Here is a 20,951-nt window from a genome sequence, read left to right as displayed (position 1 = left end):
CAGACTGTTTAGTATTGAGATGATGGATATTCGTGGGAACAAAGACTGTGGCAAGGATTCTGGAAAGAATCCATGCTCACTTTCGTACATCATAGGCCACCTGACAACGTACAGTTGACTGCATGTTCCCAAAATGTAAAGGCAATGTTCTTGCTGAGTTCACACTTGTAGGTTACTTGTGAACAGTAGCACACACAGAATTGCTTTAGGATAGGGGCAAAATTGTAAAGGAAGCTACGATATAGCATTTACCACCAAGTTCTTCACTGCTTTCATTTCAATATTTTGATTTTCTAAAAATTTCTGGAAGATCTGTAGTGCCACCCACTTCCTCACTGTGTACACTAGTGCTTGTGAAAGCTCTTAAGGGAGATTTAACACTGAAGTGACATGCATTACTCGCACACCAACCACACAAGAGCAACATTTCACACTGTAGCTGCATGACACTCGGCACAAGCATATCTTTGATACCCTGAAGTGACATGTGATGCCACTTCAATGCGAAATCTCCCTAAGATTCACAAGAGGTTTGTTTCAAATTGCCAGTAAATTAACAGAGCCTCTGATTTGATCATGTTATCTTTCAGAGATAATTTTACAAACTGTGGTGAATATTTCTGTACAAATTTAATATCAATCTTATCAAGAACATGTAAGTTATATATAAAATAAAGGGTATGACATTTTGTTTGCTGCCCTCTATGAGTGCATTGTAGGAATAAATTGTGTGGAAGTACATGGAACATTGTTGCACATAAATTGGAGGATTTGTTTTGCATGTGCTGGGAGAGGGAAGGGAGGAAAGTGCCAGCGCTACTTGCCTTCGTTTTAGTTGGACTGTCAGCGTCTGAATTGTCGCTTGTCTTAGGTGATGTCAGAGAGAAAGGCACCTGGTTTGTTGGAAGATTGGGGAGGCGCCTCCTAGGCCTCGACGCATTTTCGCTGTTCGAAGCCCAAGTGGGTGACGAAGCAGATGGAAGCTTTGTGACTGGACTATGTACTGGGGAAGGGCTTTTACTTATCCCAGCTGGAGATGATACTGAAAAAAAAAAAAAGAACATTGTATATGTTATACCAATCTACACACCCTCCTGTACATTTATCACAATTAACAGAATTAACATACTGCTGACCCATTCAAGAAATATCATTTATATCATTACATCAAATTGAGAATGAATGAATCAGCTTGTACTTCACATTAAGTATCTCTCAATAACTTTCAATTATTTCTTTTTACTTGTAGATTTTTCACTAAATATAATAGAAATTAAGAGTCAAGCCGATACCAATGCTGATACTCGTACAGATTCCCACCAATACTTATGCATGAAAATCATTACAAATAGACCAAAGTATTCATTAATATTAATATGTAAGTATTTTGCTGCATTATTTGCATATCAGAATATGAAAATAGCTGTAATTTCATCACAGAATCCACGTTTTCACACAATACTGGTGTAAAATAAATGACATTTGTTCTGCATAATTTCAGGGATATTTAGGTTCCTTCAAAGTGGTGCATGTTATTTGTGTGAACTCCATGGTATAGCCCAACACCAGATAGGCACTGACCTGTTTCGGTGAACAATTGATACTTTCTAATAACAATACCACTAGTATCTGATACTGATATATTAGCATCAATATTGGCTCGGCTTTAATAAAAATGTATATTACATTGCAGAAGGTTAAGAGTTATATATTTCTGTAACTGTAAATTTGCTTACATTCTAGTTTCTACACAAGTATACAATACAGGGACTTTTTTGCACCTAAAAATTATATTTATGCAAAAAATTATGGCACATAATGAAATGATAATTCCATGCTCTCCAGAAACTATTTCTTTACAAAAATACTTAGTTATACTCTATTGTATATGCTTGAATGCATGTCTTTTATGTTAAAATCAGTTGTATTAATGGGCTTGTGTGATGTGCGGTGTTATGATTGGTCAAGAGTGTATGTAGACTGTACAGTAAGTAATAGATTGTTTATTTTTTCAACATGGAATTATGGAATTTGTTATAATGTTTAGTGGCACTTTATGGTGAGGAATAAATAATCCATTAATCACTTGTGTACAAATTAATTTTTAAAATTCGGTCCTAAATTTTGGATTTTTTTAAATCCAGTTTCTTTGTTCTATATCATATCCTTTCTACTGAGAATACATATTTTACCTGAAATATAGCTAAGATAAAATATCTATCTATATAAAACTTGTTTCATTATCGCGAGTTAACTCTGGCTACACACACATGCAAGAAAAATGTTCATTTTCATGTACATAAAAACAACAACTTATTTTTACAAAAAGTTTATAATGTACTGCCTCTATATATATATATATATATATATATATATATATATATATATATATATATATATATATATATATGTATATGAAGGGTGTCTCAGAAATATTTTCGTTTTTAAAACTATTAATATAAATACTTAAATTTTTTGTATAAAGATAAATTTATTACCAAAAGAAAGCTTAAACATTCAATTTTTATTTGTGGAAAAGAGTATTGGACAAATTGTGACCGTTCATGTTTTCACATTCAATTATTAACGATTGGCGAGGATCCTCACTAACAGACTGGTGCACACGATCGAAGTTTCTGTTCGATCTTGATGACCTTGGATGTCCCGGCAGTTTACTCGTCATAGTGCTTCCAGTGTTTTCAAATATTTTCACCCAATATTTAATTAAATTTGCACTTGGGAGTCTCTCATTCCTGCCAGATTATAATGATGCCGGTACAAATGACGCACAACATAAGAATCATTATTTTTATAAAACGCACAAACACAAAAAGCCTGTTGCTGCCCCGTAAAGCGCTCCATGGCAACTAAATATTAACAATGTTGCCAAGTGTTTGCAATCTATCTCATTTCTCCATAATGTGCGAATTGTCCCAGAGGGCAGATTCAAAAACGAAAATATTTCCGAGACACCCCTTATGAAATAAAAGTTTAAACAATTCAGTTCACTCACTTATAAACATTATCTATATTAATATATGTATTTGTAATGAACAAATTTTATTATCCCGAGTATACTCAGGCTAAGTGGTGGTGACTGGGTTACAAAACTGGGGGGGGGGGAGGGAGGGCAAAGACAGTTAGTTTACTTCCCTTTGTAGATAAGGTTTAGCATAGTTTGGGGGCAAACACACCCTCTACCCCCCCTCCCCAACAGGCTAATGAAGGATATACATTTTTATCACCATAATAAACGTAAACATAATAGCTTGCCTTGAAATGTCGCATATATGTTTTTTTAAATCTTACAAATAGCAGTTCTGATTCTGAAATTATTAGATATTAGATAGCCACAGTATGGTGAATTCTGAATCAAGGAGCTACTCATAACGGGACTTTGCAATCTGGGCAGTAATAGTAATGTGATTCATCTTGTCTTTGGTATCTCTGACTCTGCTACACATTCCAAGCATCAAGCTGAGTAAAGTGCTGCTGCCAAGTGGACATTTACTGTAATTTGCGGCAGAGTCTCTCACGAGTTTGTACGGGATAAAAAAAATTGAAAGGGAAAAAGTAGTTTGGCCCGATTATACTCGAGATAATATAAAAAGTATCTGGCAGAGATTACTCAGGATAATAAGGCAAGCGGTTAATATGTGGTGAACGTCTTTAGAAGTCAACTCGATTGTTTAATACAAATGTGCATGCATTTTGCGTATACAAACGTTTATGTATACACATATTATAAAATTTATTTTTGTAATTTGCATATACATACGTACGTTTGCAGTAAACAATGTGAAAGAAAATACAATGATGATCAGTGTGAATGTACAGAGTGATCACAAACTCCCATTACCCCCTATCGCGTGTCCACATCGTCATAGATGGTCGCATTGTATTAATGTGCATGAGATCATGGCAGAGGACAACTCTGAATAGTGTGACTATTAGTTATGATTTAGTCCAGAGTGTCTGTGTGTACACCATTGTTTTCATAACAGAGTATGATTCTCTGCCATGTACGATGGGAAATTCTCCTCAACATTGCTGGCGTGATGGCAGTAAATACACGTCGAACAGCATCCTTAACAACAATTCATTAACATCTATGTAATACATAGGGGGTAATGGGACTTTGTGATCACTCTGTATATTGTAGCTAAACTAAATTATGCAAATATGAGGCATATATATTTAAAGGAATATTTCCAGAACCATTAAGTAAAAACAGCTCAAAATTTTTCCGTACCTCGTACTTTTCCTTTGGCAAGAGGTGGAAGGCAGGCATCGGACTTGGACCGAAGTATCTGCTGGTTTTGTTCTGCCACCTGGGCAGCCCACTCTTTTATCCAATTGGGACTCCCCCGATACGAAGCCATCTGAAACACACATACATTTCTTATAATAAAAAAAATAAATACAAAATAACACTACAGATAATAAATACTAGCACTGTTGCAGTTTACAAAGTAGTTTGAATATGACAAAAAGTTTGTTTCACAGTCCACTTTATATATAAATGATAATTAGGATCCAAATTGTGTTTGAAGAGCTGAAATCTGCCTTCACTACAAAGTAAACTCAGAGGTCTCTTGATTGCATGGTGGTAACATTGACTACCAGCACCAGGGGTGCCCACAGGTGGGGTTTCATGACGTGCCTGCGTCATGGAAATTTTTTTTTGGGGGGGGGGGACAAAATTGTAAACCAATTCTATATATCTTCACACAAAAATGGGGGGGATCGTATCGTTTGATTGACTTATTATTGATTTCTAGTTTTGGTTATTACGAGATGTTTAGTTTTTCTACCTACCTGTGGGTGATCGCGGGGAAAGGGTTGATATGAAACACCACCTCTTATGCCTTTAACGGTTTTTGATGGGGTGGGGGGGGGAGCGCATGGTATTCGCATTAATACAAGGTTAGTCGAGCAGACAAACTGTGCAGAATAAGGTTGACTAACAATGGCAATGAGCTTAAAGTAAACATATATTGCTTAAATATGTCTGTATTATACAGTGACACAACCACAGGGGGGCAGGGGGTCATTGCCCCCCCCATCCTTTGACGGAAGTCTATTCTAGCGGGGCAAGGGGGGGCAAACATTGACGGCCAAGGGCACCTGCAGGGGTGCACAGAGGAGCAATTACCCCTTTCGATTTCAAATTTTATGCAAATAAAAATAAATTTTGTAAAATTATCAAGCTTGTTTCACTCGCATTATCTGCTTTTCTCGTTTTCGTCAAGTTCAGAGTTTTAGCTAAGGGCAGTGGGAGTCTGTCATGGGTGCCGAATTATCTAGAAAAAAAAAAAGCTGTAAAAGAGAGAATGCCATGGCATCCAGTGAAATTATTTGCACCCTATTAAATCAATATAGTTTTCAATTGCAAAAATTGGATCTAAAAATTTTCTTGCTCACAATCAGCTTGTTTTCAGTAATATAATGTATTTAAATAATATGTGTTGTATATTTCTATTGAATAAGCTTTGAATACGTACACAATTTAGTGTTCGCTTGTTGTATATGTATTTTCTTATTTTATGTTGCTCCATGTTGCATATGTGTAAAACACATGTTGTACATGAAAGTTATACATGTATCTTCGGAATGCATTTATCATTCATTTTCTGCCATTCAAAAATACAGTTTGTGTGCTCGATTTCCATTATTAGCTATTGTGAAATTGATTGTGTTAAAAAATATTTCAAATAGTTTGTTCCAAACAAATGCTTCAGCACAGACTTCTACCCCTTTTTTGCATAATTTATAAGGATAATAACGTCTTTGATACTACTACTACTGATAGTAGTAGTAATAATAATAGTCATTATTATTATTATTGGTATGTTTATCCTGGTACTTGCCCTCCAAGACAAAAATTCATGGTTGCATCTCTGGTATTATATTTTTCCGCAAATTTTGTCCGACAAAAATAATTTGAGTAATTAATTCGGCATAAACGGGGGGCGGGAGTTCTACCTTTTTGGGGAGAGTTCATCATGGGCCTTGGGGAGGGGGATGGGCACCCCTGACCAGCACAAGGAAGCCTAAATGGGGCAATGAAACCAGGTTTTGCAAATAAAACTATTCACCTTGTCGGAAAGAAACAGTGTTCAGAGCTTCAATTATTCCATTACACAGGGTGAGCCTAAAATATATAGGCAGATTAAACGCTTTAAAAATCAAAAACTGTTTGCTTTATCAGGAAGCATTTAGTACTGTTTTATAGAGCAAGACTTCAAGCTTACGACCTCCACTTTTAGTTTGTTTTCGTGACTTCAGCATGGTAGTGTGCTTGAATTTGCAAAAACAAATTCTGTTACATCTGTACAGCGTCATTTTAGAACATGGTATGGCAAACAACCACTCACAAGGCAGTCCATCTATGACTGGAGGAAGAAATTTGAGGCAACTAGTGTGTGCAAGGGGAAAAGTGTAGTGTAGTGGTCTATTGCAATGATATCTGTCATGTTACATAAGGGTCACTTACATGTAACTTAGCCATGTAAACTTCAGGACATACTCTTCCCACCATGTAAGTATTTCAGCCATGTTATTAATTATTAAACTCTAGTTTGTGTAAAACTTTGAAGCTCGCCCTGTACTACTGCTTGTAGCTAATTACCATTATGGCCCGGATACTTATGTATATTGCATGTGCAAATGGATATATGAATCATATGTATAAACTTCTTGCATATTTTAGAGCAAAAACACACTACTAAAATTGTATTTTACATTTGTGCATTGTGTGTATTGTCTTAAAGAAATTTATATTTTCTTCCATCACTGCTGCTTATGCTCCACTTCCTTTTACAGAACAAGGAGATAAAACTTCTTTCATTATCCTTCCACGTACAATCAAACAACTACTCTTTAAGTGAGAGAAACGACAACAATGCAATGAACAGTCTATGTGCCTCGAAATAATATCCAATTGCATCTTGCTAAAGCTATGATGCACTATTCAAATGGACCAGACAGTATTGAACTAAATTAAATCATAATTTTAATACTAAGTAGCATAATACTTGGGAGGGTGGGCAACCCCCAATTTTTCCTGGTTTATTAAAAGGTACAAAAATGTCAATGCTTTACACAAATAATAATAAACAGATTCTCTTGGGATATCAGCCAGGTCAGTGAGCTAAAGTCAGACTCATCTTCTGGTATTGGGACACTTCAATGCCTGAAGACGAGAGTAGCATCAGCACTTGAAAGTCTATCCAGGAGAGCCTCAAGAATTATTGCTGCAATTCCTCCTGAATATGAGAGTAGCATTAGCTCTCAAAAGCATATCCAGGAGAGCTTCAAGAATTATTACCACAGCTCCTTAAGATGAGAGTAACATTAGCTCTCAAAAGCCTATCCACGAACGCTTAAGAATAATTATCTCAATTCCTGAAGATGAGAGTAACATTAGCTCTCAAAAGCCTATCCATGAGAGCTTCAAGAATAATTATCTCAATTCCTGAAGATGAGAGTAGCATTAGCTCTCAAAAGCATATCCAGGAGAGCTTCAAGAACTATTACCACAGTACTTTAAGATGAGAGTAACATTAGCTCTCAAAAGCCTATCCACGAAGGCTTAAGAATTATTATCTCAATTCCTGAAGATGAGAATGGCATTAACTCTGAAAATCCTATCCAGAATGGCCCTGACTGATATCCCTACAGAATCTCTTCATTTGTCACCAGAAAAACTTGCAAGAATTATTTTAAAAATACTACTTGCTGGGCCTGACATTTAAAGGATGAATTTATCATAGAGTACACACTTCCTTACCTTAATTCTATTTTCGGGACTATCAGTCCTACTAGTATTTACAATTTCCTCTTCAACTAACGACCTTTTAAACAACAACTTCTCGTCAATATCACTTTCGACTGCAAACACTGCATCTATATCCTTCCTAGCCTGTTCTGCTTCCGGAGAAGGACTGTCCCTGTCAATCGTGTATGTCCCAGCTTCACTCACATTGTCCTCTTGAACCTCATTGTCTATTTCCGCATCAACCTCACCATTATCTACAAGAACACTTTGTAGTTCACTTTGCTTCAGACTAGTGGTTGTCTTTTCTACCTCTTTTACATTCACTGGTGGGGTTGGTTTCTTGGAAACTGTCATCTTCTTGATGGTGATCGTTTCACGTCTGATGCATGACATCTCCTTTTTCACATGGTCCGAGTTGTTCATGGTGGCACTGATTAGGTATGCTTTAGAATCTTCCACTGAATTCTTATAATCCCGGAGGTCAATGTTAGGCGATGAGAGCTTCCGTTGGAACTTAAGCTTGTGGTCAGCAGTATTCTTTTTCTCCTGAGCTAGATTTGTTGCTCTGATGTCTGTGAAAGGTAAAAATATACACACAAATTACAACTTTAGAAGAAAATTATCATCATTATTATCTAAATAAATTTTAAGAAGAGGATACTGTGGTTTCACTTTATAATATGAGAAATCCAATTTATCCAATCTTTCAAGAATCTATATATATGGTACACACAACATAACAATAGGGTTTCCCTGATAACACAGTGGCCTTGTAATTAAGGGGTCTCAGGTTAGATACAGTTATGAATATTTTCCTAAACTCTTACAGTTTCTACATCAAGGTATGTAAAAAGGTGTGTTAATAAACCATTATTTACACTTCAAATTACCAATTATTTCTCGATCCCTCTAAGTGAAGCATGCTGTAAAATATACAGAGCGATTCAAAATAATATGTTTTCTCTAATCACATATACAGCTACCCTGTATACCTACTTACTTTTCTCAACATTCTTAATTTTCTTCACAGAAAAATCACTTTTCACACTAATTTCCTCCTCTTGATCACTGGAGAAGTAACCCTCGGAATGGTATCCAGCTTTCCTAGAACCTGACTTCCTCACAGGTAAAGGAGACTGTCCTATATTTTCCTTCTGATAGCTTCTTTCTTCTAATTTGAGCTAAAAAAAATTAAAAAATATTATTAATATGATATCCAGGTGTATGGCATGGGACTACAAGGTCATTAATAACACATATTTTATATCTCTATTCAACAGCTACACTGTTCACGTACTGTTATCAGCACTGACACTAGTTCAACCATAGTAGTTTCCAAATTCTGATTACATAGATCAGCTTCATATGATGCCATCAATGCATTGAAATCCTAAGGGGGAGGGGGATTCCTATGTTCATAAATAATAGTTTAAAATTTTTTAAAAAAACTTGTTTTCATGATAATGTATCATTCATATGACAAAAAAAATCGTCAATGTGCTAGCTTTACTCTTGGTCATATTTCACACTCATGTTGACAAAATAAAGACTAAAAGTCACAACACGTACCTTATCAATTCAAAATGTTCAGGCCTACCTGGGTGTCTTCCCGCCCCGCAGACGGATAAATATTTATGATTTAATCATTTTTTATCCATCCTTGTATGTGCCAACTCATAATTACTTATCTTTCCCTGAAGAGAAACCTAAGTACTTCTGATTTTTAGGATCAACAAGAAGGTACATGTTTTGACTTGCACATAAAGCTGAATTGCTTTCAAACCTTGTCTTATTTTCTCTAAAGATTTCTGTATTGTATCCTAGGGCAAGCAATTTGCATAATGAAGAATTACTAAAGGAAAAGTATTTTGAACAATACTAACATCTCCACCTACAATACAACATTTTCTGATTGGAGTAGCTGCAACGACGACACTTGCACCTTATACACAAAACAATAACAAAACGTTATAGGAACATGCAACAAGATATTCATGTTTCTTTAACTCTGAACCATACATATATATTCAACTGAAGAATATTTATCAACTGGGAACTTTGCAGCAGAATATCTGATGCATGCAACTGCTCAGGAAAAGATATGACCATATCAGCTTTAAAGATTTCGTTACACATCTAAATACACAAGATTTACAATAATGATAATTACGAATGCAAGATCTGCACTGCCTTCAAATTGTACTCTGTTGTTCTTATGAATAATTTACTAGATAAAAGTTATGTTAGAGTAAAGCGAGCTTGAAACTGTTGACCCGCTTCATAAAAAGCAAAAAAAAAAAAAAAATATATATAAATATTATTTTTACAGCAAAGGAAAGAGACATAGTCCAAGCCGCTATCATATTCTCACAAAAAAAGCTATTTACTATGGAATTTAAACAATAACAATACTAAGGGCTTGCTAAAGTCCACAGATAACAAGTTCAACATTCTTATAATATACAGCACATGCCTTGACGAAAATTCTTATAAATACCAGTATATACAAATAACATATGTACAATTGATCACAATTTTTAAAGCAAATCCTTCTTCGTGATATTTACAGCAGAAAACAAACTTACAGAATAGGCAACAGCAAACAAATTCAAACTTCTTACATAATCCACTTACAGAGCGAATAATAACTATTGACATGCAATTACATGAACTTTAAAGTAGTCAATCAAGTGCTATGTGCAGGAATAGCACACAATGTCAACAACAACACACAGTGAATTAGTTACAATAGCTTACTTCAAAGCTACTCGAATGTCTCCTCTTCTTATTGGTATACTTAGTGTTACCGTTCTCATCATAAAACACGTCTAATACCTGCAGGTTTTTAAATAAAGGAATTGTTACTACTTCCCTCAGTATTAGGCAAGGTTTATGCAGATGACAAAGCATATTATTTGTTCATGAAAGAACTACATCGTAAATGTAATTAACACTATGAAATTAGCCACCCCCTTATGCCATTTTTGACTTTAATCTATTACTTCTGGGCAATTTACCACACAACTTCAATTGTTTATATCTGTAGTTTTGTTAAATAATAATAATAGGATAAAGATATGTTCTGACAATCTGTTTAATTTTGTTTACATAATTAGATTAATTAGATCATTTCGATAATATACTAATACTTTGGCTTTGTAATCAAGGGGTGGGTCCTAGGTTCAATTCCCAATGCAGGCACTTGTAAAATATTAGGGTGGATCAAATGAAAACTGAACAGGGGCCACAGAATGAAATCAACAAGATTTATTTCAAACATATCTCCAAAGTTACACAAGCACTCGCACTATTTCACCTAGCGGTGAATATCCTGCTCGTGAAACTCCTTTCGATGAGATCGGAACCAGTTGCGAACATTGTCCATGACTTCATTGTCCAAGTGGAAGCGCCGACCCTTCAATGCCTTTTTCAACAGATCAAAGATGTGGAAGTCACATGGCAATAGATCAGGGCTATACGGTGGGTGTTCCAACACTGTCCACCCAAACATTGCCAATGTGTTCTTTGTAACAAGTGATGTATGTAGCCGTGCGTTGTCATGCAGCAAAACCACTCAAGAGGACAACAGGCTGGGCCGTTTGGCCTTTGATTGCTGTTCTCCTTCTCAGACGATACTGCTGCCCGACCGCCTACGCATATCACGTGAGACTATCTAGGGGGAGTCCATTATGCAGTAGGGGTTTCCTACCTCTACACAGGGTTGTCGCCACACACATACATAAATATAACCCAATACATTCACTGTTCCATTTTAATTTGATCCACCCTCATACTTTAGATACCAAATGAAACTGTAGGTCCAGTCCCCATTAGCCTTACTTAGCATAAAGTGAACTTAAACAACTTTGTTTACATATTTATTACTTCTTAAATACCAGATAGATAACAAACAATAACAATATCATAATGTTAACATGATCTGGAGGATCACATTATTATACTAATTGTGCATGACTCTTCAACCTGTTAGAAAAAATGAGCAGAAATTAATGTCCTTTTATGTTTGAGATTCTAATATATTCATAATGTATGCTTAAGTGAGTGAAATTACTAGATTCAGTGGCTTTTGTCCAAATACTGAAATAGGATGTTACGCATTCAACTTTTATTAATAATTCTGTGCAGGTTTATGGATTGCAGATGTGAAAAAAATCACATAATTAACTCTTGATATGTGTTTGGGGATCAGTACTCTGCAGCTAACAAATGAAAGAAGAAAAAAATCAGCACTTGGGAGAAACAGTTGCCACATGGCAACAGCCACAATGAAGCATTCTAGGGCATGAAGAATGTTGCTGAATACTGATTGTTCTAAATCTGAACAACCTGTGCATTGCATGGATCCTCACCTCGTTTTGACACACACATACACACCTGCAGGATTATATGCAGTGGGGACTATCATTCAGTCCCAGATTGAATGTCTCCAAACTAATAAAGTTAACATTTATGGACCTATAGCTGACGATGATGAGGCAGTTTCTGATCAAGTGATTTTATCCTTTTAGACATGTTCTTTCTGTTTTAAACTTATTAATGCGATTTTTTTGAATAGCATGAAGAAGGATATGGCGATGACCCGAAACTTTCGTTTTAGAAAGAACCATATAAGCCATCCATACATAAATAAAGTCTGTACTTTATCTTTCATACTTAAAAATTCTTATTTTCTAATGAACAACCCATATAAATGGCTGTGTTTGCATACAACAGCAATGCAATTATGTAAATTGGAGATATATATATATAAATATGAAAATGAGATGGGGAACCTTACTGTCTCCCAAACACACACAAGTGTTGCAGTTCGAAAAACACAAATCCAAATTATTATCTGCTAAGCTACACAAAAACTTACAAGATTATTCAGTTTCATTGCATTTATGCCAACGTGCAAATCCCATCAATCCATTCCTATTCAACAAAAGATATTTTTATTACAAGCCTAGTTCCAAATTAGATCAGTACCAACAGCAAGAAACGTAGCCACACCTGGTTATACTATTCTTAACTCAAATATAATAAAATAACAAACATTACCTTGTTCTCATCTACTTTGGACAGAGATGGGTTCCTCCTGTGTCTTGGAGCAAATTTACTGATGCTGTCACTTATATCTAGTTTCTTCAGAGAGTCTGCCTTCTTCTCATCACCAAAATCTATGGTAAAGGCCATAGGCTGTGGTTTCTTTGCTTCCAACTCGGATGGATCACCAGACTCAGCTGTTTCCATTGATTTTCCTGGTGGGGCATTTGGCTCTGAAGGGTCTAGGTCTTTGTGTGGTATTTCCATGTACGTGTGCTCATATTTTGGATAGTTAACCTTGTCATTGGCAGGGGAAGATTGTGCTGCTGGTTTTTCAGTACTTTTCTTAGTTAAATCTGAAAAGAAAAAAAAAAGATTGTAAGTTATAATGTTTTGGAATATATTTGCTTTAATCTGTAACCCCTCTTAGCCTTGTGCAAGATGAGAATTCAGACTGTACACAATAATTGGCCGTTTTCTTCAAGAGATTAGCCAAAAGTGGCAGACAAGCACTTTACACAATCAATCAATCTTCATGAATCACTGCATTAAATACAAATTGTCTTCCCTTATCACAAATCAAAATTAATTGATAAGTTTCCCACATAACAAATCCAAATATACACACAAGCATCGCATGCATACATATGGATGAAGATATCGACGTAAGTACAAAGCCTACTCTTGTGTATAGTTTTGACAAAAATAAATTCACAATGTAATTAAATTTTTTGAAAGACTAGAAATTTACATGTTGTATTAGTCTGCAATAAAGATGAGTAATAGTTTTTCTTGTATGTACGCATTGCTTGTATGATAGAATTATTTTCCTGTAGTTTACGGTTATTACAAGCATAAGAAAACAGTTTTTTCTTTGTGACGTTTCAGGAGAACACACGCTCCTTTCATCAGACATTTATTTTCATTTTGACTAAAGATACAGTTATAACAATGGTTAGTGGTTATAACTAACTAACTAACCATTGTTATAACTGTATCTTTAGTCAAAATGAAAATAAATGTCTGATGAAAGGAGCGTGTGTTCTCCTGAAACGTCACAAAGAAAAAACTGTTTTCTTATGCTTGTAATAACCGTAAACTACAGGAAAATAATAAAGATGAGACAAATAGATCCTGAATTACCCACTTAGATGAGTGATGTTGTGTGTGTTGCCTACAGTGTTAGTGGCAAGTTCAGCCACCACTGGCGAGTTAGGCAACACACATAACGTCATGCAGTGAATTGATGTCATTTTCATTGAGGGTGACTGTACAGTCAGAAAGCAAAAAGGTTTATCAAAAGCAAATGGAAACTCAATTTCGAATATAGTTTTAATTAAATGAATGCTAACGAAATCAATGTCAGGGAAAGATTGTAGAGTCTTGTGCAAATATCACCCCATACAAAATATTGCTGCGTAATTATGAGGCAGATTGCAGGCAAGCACACAATCTGCTACAAATTAGCAAATACTTCATTCGCCATTTACATCGCGTTAACAGCGTGATCAACGAGATATCTTCTTATCTGCATAAAAATGCGCAATCTAACGTTGCATAAAGTGTTTTGTGGAAACTTGCAGGATAATACTGACACTATTTTTCCGCTGATACAAAGCTTAATTGCACTCAGACCGTTACCACGAGTGTGGAAAATCAGTCCCATCTTTTTTCATTTCACGTGTTTTGCCTTCAGACACAAAAAATGCACCGTGCATGGTTTCATAATTCTCACAGCAATGTTGGAACAAGCAACGCAATTCACACCAGCCAGACATTACTCACCGCATCTACATTCCGTACCTGTACAATATATTTCACCGAGAACAGACGGTTGTTTATGGCACATTGTCAGGAACACGAAAGCACAGCACAACGACCTTGACCTACCGCCTAATGTGAGAAACAGGGGAAGCAACAACGTGTGATCTTTACCTTATTATTCTGGTGAGTCAGCTGTGGACGACTCGCAGGCCTTCAGCGCCCGAAGGCTGACTAACACAGTGATAGAAAATCGGGACAAACCTTGTATACGAGATCAGACAACAAACTCGACTGTGATCGATCCGTTCCGCACTGCTCGAACCACTCCCACACGGAGGCACTCCCGGTTCAGAAACTTCGCACAGCTGGGTGAAACGAACCGGCTTTAGCATGTTACGTGGACTTTTTCTGGCGAGTTCGGCACACATTTTTAGAAAATTACTGTGCGCCATAATAACGTAAGAGATTGTTTCGCAAACACTTTGCCCGGACTCTCAACCTTCGAGACTGAATCAGGAACGAAACCTAAAAATACAACGATGTTGCCTTACACTCGAGAGGTTTTAGTTGGGTTCTCCATGGAAGTACATTTCAGTGCAAGACGATACCGAGACGTGAATTTCGATTTGCAAATGTGTGTCTTACTAGGTCTCGAAATGCGCATGCATACACACATAAACCCTCTTGGTATGTTTGAAGAAGTGCCATAATAAAGGAGTTTTAATACGTACTAAATTCTTGAACGAGAAGAGCATCTCTGATAGAAAGTCATGGCATCATTCATCAGTGGTTCGGTCCCCTTTTATAGCCCCTACGAACTGTTCAAATCAGTATTTGTGCATAAAGTAAACTTAAATAAGTTTATGTGTAAGAATAACTCTTGTGAACCTAACCTATGAAAGTAAGCTACACGCCATAGAATAAAGACAACCGCTGCCAATTTAATTTGTTTGGAAATGCAATTTCAAATTCAATATCTTCAGTTTCAAAGTGCCCACTACTATTGAATTTCTCCAACTGGGGAAACCTCATTTTGTACTGTACGTTGAAGCGACTTGGGATATTGAAAGTAACAAGTGCAATAGCGTATACTCCCCTTCTCCTCCGTATTTCAGAATAAAATGAGAAAGTCCAATGAAGAGAATATTTGCTTCGCGCTGCCCAGCATCGTATTCTAGCTACCATCCGGTTTTCCTTACCGAAAAATATCGAACCAGGACTTGGAATGCAATGATACTGGTGAGGAAGCGTTCGCTATCCCTTAACTTTTTGTCCCTGAGAAGGTACTATTGAAATAATTTGATCGTAATGTTAACTTCTTGAAATACAAGGTAAGATTATTAATCTAGTCATTGATGCTTCAGGGTTCGAGTACCGGCTGAGCACAAATGTTCCTTTGTGTCTGTCCTTCCTCCTATTTCGTCAAAATCATCCTCATCGTCACCATGGACTTGCAAACAGTGACGAAAAATAAAACACATTACAAATTCTCACCATTACGATGTGTCACCAAGTTCAAGAAATTGATTGAAAGACTTTCCAGTCCAATGTTGTATCATTAATGTTTCTTTGCACGTACAGTCACGAGCGCGAATGGGTTGAAATTAACATGCAAAGTAATAAGGAAATGTGAATTTAGAAGCCTCGCGGTTGGGCTACCTGAACAACACAAGAGATTACCACATTGCATAACATTCAAGGATGTAAGTTATCCTCGATAACGGCAATAGAAACTGAGATGGGTCTCATTTCCAGAAGATATAATAATAACAACAATAATAATCTCTTTGCTGCGTATATCTTTCTTTAGAAGTAAAAACACCAGTTTTTGGTTCTAGCGGGAAAGAATAACCAATTATGAATTTTGCAAGACTACATCGAAAGCGAAATGCAACAGCTTCAGCCTCTTACCATCTAGTACTGTACGGTACCCATATTGAGGAGGTGCTACCGATATTGGGATGGAGTTAACCGAGTTGAGGTCTGTGCCGGTCTTCGAGTCTGAGATATTCGAACCCTGGCTAAGGCAAGGATGTATCATTGAGTTTGTACCATCAAGCAGCTCGTCATTCATCCTGATTATCGTGATCAGGTCCGTATTTCTGGGGGGGAGGGGTCATCCCTTATCAGAAGCCGATACTTAAGGCGAAACGTGGGGATGGAGGGTTGAAGCCCTTATTACACAATATGTTTGTAAAATTTATTACCACTATACAATATTTAAATTAGATATTGGTACGATTTCGGGGGGGGGGCTCTCCACCTAGTTACGTGTGTGATCGCGATTAACCAAATAGGTACAAAAGCGACGTAAAATAACCCAAATAGGAAGATCTTCATTATTCTGCGGCTGTAACTCTCACGATGTGCATTTTCCAAGGGATAGCTGGTGGAGGCACATTGCGCAGTGGTACGGATCCCACTTTAAACTGTAGGTCCAGCCTGATTAGCCTTACTGTGCATAAAGTGAACTTAAAACAACAAATCAAACAAAGTAGCATTTTCGAAGGAAAGGAAGCAGATCCTAATGGCTGGAACCACTACTTCCCGACTCCGGTGTCGATTTAGTTCCGCAAGAAACCACGTCACGTGATCTCTTCCTACTGGGAACGTGTTGACATTCAGGAAAAGTTGAGTGAAGAGCCTTCGTCTGGAAAATGGCCCCGTGCGGTTATCTTGGATGCCCTGCACAACCTTTGAAGCCTATTCGAACGCAGTTGGGTCTTGGAAATCATCCACCAACACAGTGATCTGAGCCAAGGGGTCTGGCGGCAGAAACAATTAACACAATCTTTATTCAACATTCTTAAGTAGCCTGTGTTAGAGTGGTGGTTGCCAAACTTACACCCTAATTAGGTACCCAACATACCGTAGCAGCCTCCCAACTCGATGTTTCCCATGTTGGCACCTCGGTTTTAGATCTGCAAATTACCAAACTTCTATTTTTGGTTAGGTTTATTTTACTTCGCTTGTCTGCCACTTTTGGCTAATCGCGGAGAGGATAAGTGATGATATTGAAGGGACACTCACAAAGAACACCTATGCCCAGGCCGGTACTCGAACGAGACTCCTGGCGTCGTAGGGCACTCGGCCTCAAAGGTCGGTAAACTTCTATTTTTAATTGAGTTAATAAATTTTGTTCTAACGAATCCGCTGTGTTCCAATTGCATGGAGTAGATGGGAATTACACACCCAGTATGACCCTCTGTGGGGCTTGTGCTGTGTCGTCGGCATATGTTTGGGATTTTCCCTTCATTCATTTCATCTTATTAGCATTAATCCTCATCTTCGTGAGGCAGAAGAGCGAAGTTAAATAAAGCAAACCAATCAAGAACCTTAAAATGAAACCAGGAATAAAACTTATGAAGGAAAAAGAGTGTCTGGGAAACATGACGATGAACCACTGAAATATGAGCGCATGCCGAAAATGAACCTGGAACCCCTTTATGACAAGACCATAACTTTCGTGGGATAAAATGTTACGAAGGTTAACGGGAGCGGCAAAAGCATAAAATACAAAACTATATACTCATAATAAATATATTTCTCCACTTCAACCTCAAGTACCAATCAGCGCCTTTCTTCGAGCAAGAAGAGGAAGCCAATGGTGTGGAGCTTTTCGGAGACTTATTTGAATTCCTGCCAACAGACTGCTGCGCCCCCTATTTTCCTGCATCTTGAAGCCGGCTCCGTTGAGACTGCCATCATACTTTCCCCCATTCGTTTTCACGAGAAGAAATGATCCGTGCTCCCCCTTCCTTGGTGGCGAACTGATATAAAGTTTCAAATGGGGGCCCTTTATGTCGGGCCTGGGAAAACTTATAACTGATTCGTGAGGCAGCGGCATCTATTATCCGCCACGAGTCTTTCATATCTTCGTAAATATCTCATATCCTGGCATCCATTCCAACAAATAAATAGAAATATTACATTTCTGAAAAGAGGAAGGCTATACACTTCAGAGCATGCTGGAAGTTGTTTAACGTAACTCTTTTAAATCAGGGCTTTATCTGAATTTGTGTTATCTAGCGTTGCTTTTCTGACACGTTTGGTTAGTTGTGACGATGAGGAAAATATAATGAGATTGATGAAAGGGCAGTCACAAAGAATCTTTATGCGCGCCTGGATTTGAACCCCGGGAACTTCGCTGTATCACCATGGGCTGACGAAGGGTTCTACCCAGGGGGAGTGACCTCTTGACCCCATTCTTATGCTATTACTTCTTATCTCCACAATAATGTCTGCATTCTTGAAAATAGCCACTAATTCACTATTTCCTAGATGAACATTTTTATCTACTTTCTTTGGGCCAAAGATTGTTCTTAAAATTTGTATTTTCCATGTCGTAGTAATTCCGTCTTCTATTAATAATGTTATTTGGACAATATTCATTTTCTAGTTCTTCTACTTTTAACTATTCTATCCCCACGTTTCGAGAGAGTACCTCTCGAAATGTAGGGTTAGAATAGCTAAAAGTACAGGGTGCTCGAAAAGTCACGCAACCGATATTTTGAACGTACGTAACTCTTGCACAAAAAGCGATAGATGCATGAAGCTTTCTCTGAGCATTATCTTAATCTATGTGGATATTTTTAAAACATTAAACAAGAAAATCATGCTCTACATGAACACGATGCTCGGTACTGAGAAAACGGTCCAGTCCGAGCGACATGTGCAACTTGTCGCGTCGCTTCGGTTCGAAATGCTGCAATGATCACTGAGGGTTTGCTTCTAAGAGACACGTGTCGTTTGAGGATTTCGCCAATCAAACGCAGGCTTCTGGGGCCTGCCATGCAGCGTGTCGCTTCGGTCTGAAAGCTGCCTAAGAATTCCATAATTACAGACAATTCGGCCCATGGTATAGATTCTCCTGATCACATACAAAACACAACAAGGTTAAACCCGTTTTCATGTAACCTTTCTCCGCGGGTGCCAGATTTATTATAATCCAGTAACTTTTAAGTCCAACCTTGGGTAGAAATGAATTTGGATCACTTAAGTGCGCCTGACTCAGCAAGTACGCTGCATGAAAGGTTATCCTTGAGATGGCGGAACTGCAGCTTCCACATGAGTGGTCTTGTGTGGACAACATACTTTCGAAAGAACGCAACACAGCAGAAAAACAATACGCAAAATGAGGCTACCAAAACGATCCACCCTAGATAACACTTTAAAGTTTGGGCATGTTTCAACAACACTAAACAATCGCTTTTACTATTTTCTTAAAGGTAAAGCCAATGCACAGAAACCAGGAAACTAGTAGTTAGATTCCTTTAGAGTCTAGACAATGTGTGGGAGATTGAAACCGCGGTGGTAAAAGTAAGGAGATGATAGGTTATTTTTTATGTTATAAAACTGGATTTAAATTACAGGCTCAGCATGAGAACCTATCGTCTACTAACTGCATTTACACGCTAGAAGATAAGACATTGTTAATCAAACTCGCTGATACTTATAATGTATCATGCTCTCTGTGACGGCGTTACGTCATGAGTCTTAGGTTCGATATGCAGGCATCATCGCTTTAATCTATCAGGATTCATCCTTATCGGTGCGCTGACACAGTTCCGCTGTATTTATCAAGTTGTATCCCCCCTCCCTTAAAGGTGCATAGAACGATATAAAAAAAGTAAAATTTCACAAAACACACACCCAACTATGCAAGCAAGTACTTTATCGCCAGAGGACAGTCTGGTTTGTTCACTTATTGGCGCTCAACAGATTGTAAAAGCCATTCAAAAAAGGTGATACCACATGTTTCCTCGAAAAAGGTTCTGTCATACTTCTAGGTTTACAAAGACATTGAGAACCTGTTCCAACCGAACGGAAGCTCTTTTCAAAGCGAGCTACAGCAAGAGGACAAAACCTGAACCATGGGATCTTTATATTCAAGACCCAATCACACCAAAATGGATTTCCAACTGAAATGCCCTAGTTGGCGCTGGACGTTTGGTCATGGGACCAAATTCTAATAATAAGGATGGTGTTTATATATTGCTAGTGTAGCTAGGTAATGAGGCTGGGGCGAACTTTTGGATAGTTGCTACAGTAGTACACAGTTAGTTCATGTTGCTCCTTCTATAACTTCTGGTATACACATGTGAAATGGGGCAGCTCCTATTTTTATTAGTATTGCTATTGTTAAAGGGTTGGATGTAAATTGAAGTTTGCTAGGCTATTTATAGTAAGTGCTGCTGTTAGAATTATTGATTATGTGAACGCTTGAATTAAGAAATACTAAAGTAATGTTTCTGTACTTCCTTAGTTGTTTGATATAGATTTTTTTTAGTAGTGTTACACTTAAGCTTACAGTATTTTTACACTATACAAACAGCTATTTGCCCTATATGAATTAATTTGT

General features: G+C 37.3%; 1 protein-coding gene across 7 annotated transcripts in view; it reads right to left on the bottom strand.

Annotated features, from left to right (window-relative positions):
- LOC145978541 (uncharacterized) overlaps positions 1 to 20,951 on the bottom strand; it is a 250,254-nt gene that overhangs the window by 19,119 nt on the left and 210,184 nt on the right. For 6 of the 7 annotated variants that reach the window (XM_083111205.1, XM_083111200.1, XM_083111207.1 and 3 more), the window contains 5 exons: positions 12,842 to 13,182; positions 8,781 to 8,961; positions 7,793 to 8,352; positions 4,253 to 4,382; positions 825 to 1,042 (listed from right to left, as the gene is read on the bottom strand). In XM_083111205.1, coding sequence (XP_082967331.1) covers positions 825 to 1,042; positions 4,253 to 4,382; positions 7,793 to 8,352; positions 8,781 to 8,961; positions 12,842 to 13,182 — 1,430 coding nt within the window. The remainder of the gene's footprint in view (positions 1 to 824; positions 1,043 to 4,252; positions 4,383 to 7,792; positions 8,353 to 8,780; positions 8,962 to 12,841; positions 13,183 to 20,951) is intronic. The other variant, XM_083111206.1, reaches the window with a different exon arrangement.

Source organism: Lepisma saccharinum, chromosome 25, assembly GCF_977018435.1.
Source record: "Lepisma saccharinum chromosome 25, izLepSacc3.1, whole genome shotgun sequence".
Classification (NCBI taxonomy): Eukaryota; Metazoa; Arthropoda; class Insecta; order Zygentoma; family Lepismatidae; genus Lepisma; species Lepisma saccharinum.
This window is presented reverse-complemented; position numbering and strand designations above follow the sequence as displayed.